The 10,322-nt window shown below is 33.2% G+C and overlaps 1 protein-coding gene across 2 annotated transcripts; it reads right to left on the reverse strand.

The window, feature by feature from the left end:
- Positions 1 to 3,598: 3,598 nt before the first annotated feature.
- LOC125492506 (berberine bridge enzyme-like D-2) lies at positions 3,599 to 5,833 on the reverse strand. 2 transcript variants are annotated; one of them, XM_048635057.2, is made up of 2 exons: positions 5,172 to 5,833; positions 3,599 to 5,078 (listed from the first exon to the last, which is right to left on the reverse strand). In XM_048635057.2, exons 1-2 carry the CDS (start codon positions 5,518 to 5,520, stop codon positions 3,907 to 3,909), a joined length of 1,521 nt encoding a protein of 506 aa, XP_048491014.1. In that variant the 5' UTR covers positions 5,521 to 5,833; the 3' UTR covers positions 3,599 to 3,906. The 2 variants fall into 2 exon arrangements, with proteins under 2 accessions (XP_048491014.1, XP_057247252.1); XM_057391269.1 differs by having other exon boundaries at positions 3,832 to 5,833.
- Positions 5,834 to 10,322: the final 4,489 nt, after the last annotated feature.

Genomic DNA, 10,322 nt, shown 5'->3' on the forward strand with positions numbered 1-10,322 from the left:
CATAAAATCATACTTTGAATATTAGCTCGTGATTTAAATTTTTTATATTCATATTGTGTATTAATAATACATTTTAAAATCGGTTTTAGACTTGTGCCACTTGCATGGGAAGTTTTTGTTTTAATAAATTTAAGATTTTATATTATCTCTCCTAAAATCATGGTGGAAGTATTTAACCCGTTAATCTGTAAAAATATAAAAGTTAAGAATAAAAAAAAAACATACATATAAGATTGAAAAAGTAAATTTTAAATTGCTATTCCCATATACAGGTTTTCTAAAATATGAGTGGTCAGCTACAGGAAATCAATGGTTGAATTCATGATTATTTACTTATATATAAAAAAAATTGTTCAATACTTTTGAATTATGGTATGAAAAGTCAACGCTTTTAGACTGAAGAACTCATGAGATAATTGATCTAAATTTTAAAACTATTAACATGTTATCTAAAATTTATGATCTTGTATTGAGAGTATTAAATGTGGCTATGACACGTATGTTTTATAGTTATGAATTTTGTAAAATGGCCTTGATATCTGAAAATTTTGCTCAATACTTTTAAACTGGCAATGAAATATTTTTTACATGTTTCCATCAATGTTACTGACTATAAAGTCCGTGCTTTTAGACTTTAAAACTACATTAGATTAATTTTATCTAAATTGTAAAACTAATAACGTGTGATTTAAATTTTATAATCTTGTGTTAAGCGTAATTAAAACTGGTATGTTGAATAGTTATAATTTTTGGGAGAAGTGTTTGGTGTTGTAATGATTACTTGTGTTCAATCAATATTCTTGTATTGAGAATAATCAAAATTTAAGATCTTAATAGTGTTTAATTCAAAAACATGAAAAAAATGGTGATATATGATTTTCGTTTTTAACAAATTTTTGAAAAAAAAAATAGATAGATAACTGAGATCATTTTCAAAAACAAAAAAATTCAAAGTTCTTTTTCAATTTTAAATTTCAATTTCAATAATTGAGAATATTACAGCTAAAAATAAAAATATTAGCTGGTGATTTAAATTTTATGATCTTGTATTTAGAATAATTGAAAATTGGCTTGCAACCCATGCACTGAACTATGACTTATGCTCATGTTATATCCTTGTTAGATTGTACAATGTCAACGATCCTGGAGTTTATATCCTTGTTATATCGTACATCATATATTATGGTAATAACTAATAATTAAAGATGTCATATAATTTTGGAAATATTTTCATTTTTCTTTGCTCAAGTTAATAGATATTTTCAAAAAAATTCTTTGTTCTTTTCACATGGCTAAATTTTTTTTTATTTTAGATAAATATATAGATTACTCATACTCTTAAAATAATGTTTGCTTGAAATGGTGACACTTTATTGTTTCAATACTTGAAAAAAATATTTTCTAAACTTTCCTTAAAAATAGTGCAGATATCATAATTTCATTTTAGGTCATCATACAAATTTGGTTTGGTCAAATTGTCTATATGTATTTGCCTAATACAATGTAGATTTCTTAGTTTCAATATTTTTCTTCTATTCATATCTTGACAGATCCCCTCAAAAAAGTCTTGACAGATTCTACTACTATTATCAAGTTAATTCAATCGAAAGGTAAAGACAAATGTTTCTCTTAAATGGACAGTTCAACACATCCTTGCTTTGGGAAGTTCTTTTTCATGTTTGCAGGATTTCTAAAGTTCATTACAATTGAGTTCAAGGAGCGCATGACTTAGCAGCTTTTTATAAATGTAATCCTTAATTTTATCGTTTTTGTAGTATAGTTGTAGCCCTTGTAAAAAATATTGTCATCAGGCAACTTATTTGGTAATATATCTCAACAAATTGATAAGTTTTTGTGGCCATTTATTTTTGTTCTAAAGACGTATAATAAGAAAAATAGACGGAAAAATATCAATTTGAGCAAGGCACTTATCAAAATTATCTTTTATAGGGTAGTAATGGTGTCAATCAAACTGAATTGGTATATTAGACCTTCTTCTTTTTATCTTTTCCCCATATTCTCTCTTTGTTAGACTTTTCTCAAATATCACAATAGAATGAAATATGCAACACCAACCGACCAAGTGACCAACTCATTGTTATTTGTAAATAGTTAAATACTTCGTTTTAACTTATAAAATTACAAACCTAATAATCATACCTTACTTGATGTTCATTCTCATGTAACTAAACCCCCTCTATTCACCAAAACACCCCCTCCCTCCATCGTTTTACTTTCGGTCCTCAACTCCTCACCAAGTACCCCCAGCCCTCTACCTCCATCTGAACATCTTCACCCACCACCACCACCACCCTTGGCAACAAACCCAATATGTCTTAACAGTTTTTCATTCTTCTCCGCGGCCTCAACACATATATGTCGCCTTCTTCCCCCTGCTTTTTGTTCTCCATCATCTCAACTATGAGGTTTTGATGGTCACATTCGACTATAAAACTTATGATTTAGAGTTTTCATGGTCCAATTTGACCATCTATAACTATAATTAACAAATAAGAAAGGTATTTATTCATTCTTTCTCTTAATTTTTCTCTCTTTTTTCTAAGTCGAGGGTGGTGTGGTGGTGCTGATGGATATTTTCGGTGGTTTTTGAAGGAGGTGAGGATGTATGTATGGGGTGCTTGTACTCGGGCGTTTTTCAGGTGGTTGGTTGTGGTTGTTTTTCTCATGTTGTTTTGGGTCAGAAAATGCTTTGAAGGTGGGTCTCTTTGAATAGTGGTTTAGGGGTGGGTTTTTTTTTTCTGCCTCTTATGCTATCCAAAATTCTTTTATGTTTAGAACGGAGGATCAATGCCTCTTGCTGTAAAGTAAGTTCTCTGTCTTCCGCCATTGTTGTAGAAAAAACAAGGGATCTTGAATCAAAGTTTAATGAATTTATTGTCGTTGTTGACAAATAATAAAGGGTATAGAAGAAGAAATTAAAGGGCTCAAGTTTATTTTAAAACAGAGAGAGATTATACTAACAAATGAATGAAATGATGGCGGAGTTGTAGGAAATAAGTTTTGGAGTTTGAGAGGATTTGGAAAACATTGAATACATATAATTTACTTCATTTGAATAGCAGACATAATTTAAGCAAAAGTTTGTAACTTACCAAATTAATGTGATTATGATTGATTCATAGAATCAATCTGTCATTGATTCCCGAAAATTAAGCATCATGGAGTTTAATGCTACGCGTGTCATATAACTTGCGAGGAATATTATGAACACTACATTTGGCAGAATTAATATAAGCTTGACAAGTAGGCAACTTTTTCTAGGTTTATATATATATAGATATATAAATCGTCTTGCATGGACCCGGTTCGCACTAAAAATAGTGTGGACCAGACCCAGACACGTGACCGGTTAAGAAGTACTCACTTATACACTATATCAAAAATAGATACACTATGTGATACATAGGTACACTATATCAAAAATAGATGCACTATATCATAACTACATACACTATATCATACAAAGGTACACTATATCATAACTAGGTACACTATATACTATAGGAACACTATATCATAACTAGGTACACTACTATATCCTATAGGAAAATAATTACTGAAACGCATTACAGAAACATACACTATATCAAAAATAGATATACTATATCAAAAATAGATATATAGGTACACTATATCATTTTAACATATACTATATCATTTTAACATACACTATCCTAAACTCACGTGATATGCATCGGGTGCACACTAATTAGTATGCACCGGGTTCATATTAGTTTTTTTAATAGATATATAGATTAGACGTGATCTTAGTTATGCTTTAATAATTCTGCTAATCAACAAGGAAGACAATGAATAAAACAACACCGTGTTCGTGTATGATCTCCACAACATTGGATTCTTATATCATGCCATAATATATTGTAGTTATAGCTCATCATGAGTTTTTACATTTGAAGGGGGGATCCCTTGTTGATGATGGAATACATTCTGTGGATCAATAATGGTCTTTGCTTTCACTAATCTATCATAGTTGCCCAAGAAATATTTCTCCCCCCAAGCTCTTGCCTTCTCCACAATATTGTCATTACTATTGGCAAAATCCGTTATTCCAAGATCAAGGTCTATATAATTTACATAAGCTGCTCTAGGGTTAGATGCTACAAAAGGTGTCATATAATCATAAAACCTATTGATCCAACTCAAACACCTATCTTCGTCATCGCCCTCTCCCCAAAGTAAGGCATACAAGATGTTATATATGTTCCCCTTTCGATGAGGAAATGCAATCGAGTCACTGCTTATCTGATCCATAATTCCTCCATAAGGGTCCAAGAGGAAAAGCCCTCTAGGCTCTAGAGCCACCATTTCGAGAGCACCCGTTAGGCCCTCGATCGAGACGGGCTCCCTAACATAGTCGGACTTGGTCTTTATGTAGGATTTACTTGACCAATATCGCGATTTGAAATCACGTGTGGTACTTCCTTTAGGAAGACCGGAGAGGAATAAAACAGACTCAACCCAACTCATTTCGAGGTACTCTTCTTGGCGAATTTTTAGCTCAGAAAACTGTCGATCAATTATTTTGATTGCCTCAAGTTTCGAACCTAGATAAAAACCTAAGAATGTAAGATACACATCTTTACTCGTGCTAGCAGTAAGATAAATTGAGATATGAAAACTATCATCCATATATGGGGCAACAAATTGCCATTTGTATACTAGTTTAGCCAACTCATTAATTGGGGCTTGTTTAGTAACAAAGAAACAAGTGACTTTCTTAGGGACATGAACTAGTTGGACTTTCCACCTATAAACAACCCCCCAATTTCCGCCACCGCCGCCTCGTAAGGCCCAAAACACCTCCTCACCCATCTCAGCCCGGCCCAAAACATATCCATCAGGATCAACTAGGTCAGCATCCAATATGTTATCAGCTGAAAGCCCATACTTCCGGCCCATAACCCCAATCCCACCACCAGAAAAATGACCACTCACACCAACTGTGGGGGTCACTCCACCAGGAAATCCATAATAACTACTGTGGTCTGCAATAGCAGAGTATAATTCCCCCAGTGTGGCACCACCTTCCACCCAAGCTGTCTCAGATTCAAGATCAACAATCACACGGTTGAGATTCATCATATCAATTATAACAAATGGGTTATTGCCACGTGGAATGGAGGACATACCAGCATAACTGTGTCCGCCGCACCTGATCCTGATATCGAGGGCGGATCTTCTGCAGCAGAGCACAGAGTTGATAAGCTGCACTTTAGTGTCAGGTATAATTATAGCCGTTGGTTTGGGGGTTGACTCACTAGCAAATCTCAAATTTTGGAGAGAGAATTTGAGAAGGTGATTGTAGTGAAGAGAAGAATGGTGATTAGAAGTTGGGTGTAAAGTGAAGTTGGTGATTTTCTGATTGTTGAGGCAATTAAGAATAGGAGAATGTGTGGGTTGGGAAATAAGAACATCGAATTGATGGAAAAAGATGAGAATGTGAAGGAAAAAGATTGGATTTTTGTGAAATTTTGCCATTGAAATTTAGTAGCTTGAATAAAGATTGAAGACACTGATGGTAGTGAAGTAAGTAAGCAACACTATGCATAAAGAAGTATTTTTGGTGGTTGAGTATGACGTATAGTGTACTGTTCAGTAATTGTAATGGATTATCACTTTTTAGAAAATTTTAGTGAATAAATGTAAGACAAGTGAGGGCTCCTGTCAAAAAAAAAAATAAAAAGACGACAAGTGAGGGCCCTTCAAATAATGTCATGAAAAAAATAGGACAAGTGTTGGAAAAAAAAGATATTATTTGTAGTTCCTTAATTTAAAAGGTGTCGATCAAAGTAGAGCATAACTAGGTACAAACTAAAAATCTTGTTAGACTACTAAAGTGAATTTTAAACTGGCCAGGCCACTCAAGTGATATCAATTGTTTATAAGGGCATTCAAGTGAATGTTTAACTTGATAAATCACCCAAGTAGGAAAAAAAAATTGCTACGTCACGTAAAATATAAGGAAAACACAAATTCTTATATACGATCGGCCAATCGAAAATTTCGCGTGTTGCCGGCCCAGTCCAATTTGAAATAACCCTAGACCCAGCAAATAGTAACACGCGCCTTTCACTGTTACTAGAATCACCGCTAATACAAACCCGCCGCTCACACAAAGTTCACGTCATGGCTACTCCTTTTTCACTCTCCTCTTCTACAATTCCACTCTCTTCTCCTTATTCAGCTACTCCAACTTCTCTCCTAAAATCACTTTCGAATCTTCAACAATGACGACGCTGTAGAACTCCGTCGACGATGCACCTCCTACTGTTTTTGAAGCTTCAACAATGGCGAACTCCGTGGAACTCTCACTCGTTTCTCCCTTGGAATCTATATCGCAGGTTTTAAGAAAGCCATATGTGTTTTCTTAGCAATAATAAGTAACCTCATTTAATCTTATGAGTAACTCCAAAGGTTCACAAAATAACTTCATTTATTCAAACGAGTAACTTCATTCATTCATAAAAGCAAACTGATTAGTAACCTCATTTATTCAAATGAGTAACCTTATTTGTTCACAAAAGTAACCTTGTTTTTTCATACGAGTAACCTCGTTAGTTCACAATATTAACCTTATTTAATCATATGATGATCCTATTTGATCAAGTAACCCTAATTATTCATAAAAGTAACCTCGTTTTATTATATGAGTAATCCCATTTTTATCATACGAGTAACCCAATTAATTCATACTAATAATGTCATTTAATCTATGAGTAACCTCATTTAATCTTATGAGTAACCCAATTAATTCATATTAATAACCTCATTTATTTATACAAGTAACTTCAACTAATCATACGAGTAACCTCATTTAATCATATGAGTAACCACAAAGGTTTACAAAAGTAACTTCATTTGCTTATAAGAGTAATCACATTTCTTTATAGGAGTGACACCCTTTCATAAGAGTAACTCCATTTGTTTATAAGTGTTTGTGCATAATGGTCAACTTTAAAAAGTCATATCTCACGGAACACTTAATATTTTTGAAAGATTCAACTTGGAGATGAAAATTTGGCTCGATAGCTTTCCAACACCTGGTCAAAAGCTCGATTTCGATAATATCTGAGTGAGATATGACCATTTGAAATGAGCTGACGGGCTATCGCGCGCGCGGCCACACCTGTAATTTCGTGTGTGGCCGGCCACATACAAGACGCGTTATAAGGAAAAAGATGCTCGTTTACTTTGAGTAGAGAGTGGCAATCACTCTCTCCACCTATTTGGTTTTTTTTATTTAACTGTTTGAACTACTTGGACAAACTTAGCATGCCTCTAATCTTACAATAACATGCCCAAATCAGTAGATTGCATCTCTAATGGAATTTTTGGACTGAGATGCATTGCACCATTCATTGTCATCATGATGTCACTCACAAAACAAAAGTTCTTTTTTTATTTTTTACAATGGGTCACTCAAAAGTTAAAACCACAAAATCTAGATTGGGAGGTAAAGTAACTAGGTCAGAGTATCAAAACTTATGTGCAATGTTTATAAAATTATCTACATGAAATAATGTATGGTTTATAGGGTGGAACATTGGAAGTTATGTAATACCTCAGGTCTTTATTAGTTTACCCGTATTCCATTTTGGGATCTCCCTCATTCGTTTTTCCTTTTCTTGTTTCTATTTTTATAATGGGACCATTAACTTTCCATCACACATACATTCAACTTTACATAAAATAATAGTTTCTCTTTCTTTCTAAGTCCCACAATATTATTTCTCCTAATAATTTGTGCAAAAAAAACGGGTAAACTAGTAAAGATCGGAGGGAGTACAAGTTATTGGGTATATCCTCTCCTTTCCCTTCTAAATTACTATTCAAACAAAGTATAGATCCTCATATATACCAACGATCAACAAATCATCATTGTATTCACATCATCTAAATAGAAAAAAAAAATCCTAAAAATGACAAACTAAAACCTTGAAAAGAGAGATGGAAAAACCATAGATTATTATTAAATGTTTATCTTCATATGGAGTATTTTCAAATGTTTTGATTAATAATTGAGTTTAAAAACGAGGTTCAATAAAAGTTATAGTGAACACTATTAATTTCCTTTTGGATCGGTGTTTTGCAAAAGGTAAAGCTTTGTTTTAGGGTATATCTTTTCCACCTCCCTCCGAGTTGTTTCCTTTTCAACACTACCACTACCATTAATAAAATATACTGCTCCAATATCACGGTCTATGTAATTAACATCAGCTACCCAAGGGTTAGATGCTCCAAAACGTTTCATGTACTTATATAACTCCTAATCCAACTCAAAGATTGATTTTCATCATCTTTCACTCCCCAATATGCAGCATACAAAAGTTTTGTAGGTTTCTTTTTATTCGAGGAAATGCAATGGTGTCATTGCTAATTTGATCCATAATTCCTCTATAAGATTCCAAGAGCACAAGCCCCTTTGACTCTAAGACCACCATTTCTAGTGCACCCACTGATCCCTTAATTGAGATTGGTTCTCTAACATAGTCAGATTTGGTGTATGTGTAGGACTTATCTAACCAAGATCGTGAATCTATATCATGAATTGTACTTTCTTTATGATGTCCCAAGAAATAAATTTAAACTTGATCCAACTCATTTTGGGATACTCGTATTTTTGAATCTTCAACTCTAGATAATATTGGTTCACTATTTCGTTTGCTTAAATTTTGGCCCTAGATAAAACCTTGAAAAAAGAGAAGGAAAAACCATAGATTATTATTAAATGTTTATCTTCATATGGAGTATTTTCAAATGTTTTGATTAATAATTGAGTTTAAAAACGAGGTTCAATAAAAGTTATAGTGAACACTATTAATTTCCTTTTTGACCGGTGTTTTGCAAAAGGTAAAGCTTTATTTTAGGGTATATCTTTTCCACCTCCCTCCGAGTTGTTGCCTTTTCAACACTACCATTACCATAAATAAAATATACTGCTCCGATATCATGGTCTATGTAATTAACATCAGCTACCCAAGGGTTAGATGCTACAAAACGTTTCATGTACTTATATAGCTCCTAATCCAACTTAAAGATTGATTTTCATCATCTTTCACTCCCCAATATGCAACATACAAAAGTTTTGTAGGTTTCTTTTTCTTCGAGGAAATGCAATGGTGTCATTGCTAATTTGATCCATAATTCCTCTATAAGATTCCAAGAGCACAAGCCCTTTTGACTCTAAGACCACCATTTCTAGTGCACCCACTAATCCTTTAATTGAGATTGGTTCTCTAACATAGTCAGATTTGGTGTATGTGTAGGACTTATCTGACCAAGATCGTGAATCTATATCATGAATTGTACTTTCTTTATGATGTCCCAAGAAATAAATGTAAACTTGATCCAACTCATTTTGGGATACTCGTGTTTTTGAATCTTCAACTCTAGATAATATTGGTTCACTATTTCGTTTGCTTGAATTTTGGCCCTATATAAAACCCTTTGAATGAAACACTTATATTATTTTACTTGTGCTAGAAGTAATATAAATTGAGATATGCAAACCATCATCCAAATATGGAGCAACAATTTGCCATTTGTGTATTAGTCGAGCTAATGTTAGAGATAATTCTCATTATCAATTGAAGCCTAAATTATGATTACAATATAATCAAGATCGCAGTTACAATGAAGGAATTAGTCAACTACCATTATCATTCCATATGTGATATTTAATTGTAATATTCTCCTAACTTAAATAGGCTAGATATCCTTCTTTGATCTTGCTAGGATATTACGTTGACCTCTTCTATTATACCTTTGTATACATATACTCATGTAATTACCCTTGTATAACATCATTTGTTCTCATATATTATTCTCCTATATGGTATCAGAGCATAAGATTTACTTGAGCACTAGAAGTTCGAATTCTCATGGGAAGTTTTACTCGTTTGAGGAGGCTAAATAAACAACTCCCAATTTGTGGGAGGTAAAACTTTCTAATAAGTTTCACTTCATACACTCATATCAAGCAAACATAACCTCTTTGATCAGTGGCGGATCTTGAAACTTTTTTTTATCGGGGTCTAATTTTTTTTCCCATGTAGAGTGAAAAATATTAAAGTGTAAAACTACCAAAGCGCGTGAATGATATACTACTACATTTCGAAGCAAATGCAACACTCTGGTGCAACGGTTAAGGCTAATGCAACACTCTTGTGCAACGGTTAAGGCTAATACAACACTTATTGCAACAGTTAAAGATAGTGCAACACCTTTTGTAAAGTTAAAGATAGTGCAACACCTTTTGCAACAGTTAAAGGAATCGTTGC

The sequence above is a fragment of the Beta vulgaris genome, chromosome 8 (genome assembly GCF_026745355.1).
Source record: "Beta vulgaris subsp. vulgaris cultivar EL10 chromosome 8, EL10.2, whole genome shotgun sequence".
NCBI lineage: Eukaryota > Viridiplantae > Streptophyta > Magnoliopsida > Caryophyllales > Amaranthaceae > Beta > Beta vulgaris.

Coding starts and splice junctions, on each gene's coding strand:
- LOC125492506 (XM_057391269.1), bottom strand. CDS start 5,520: ATGGCAAAATTTCACAAAAATCCAATCTTTTTCCTTCACATTCTCATC.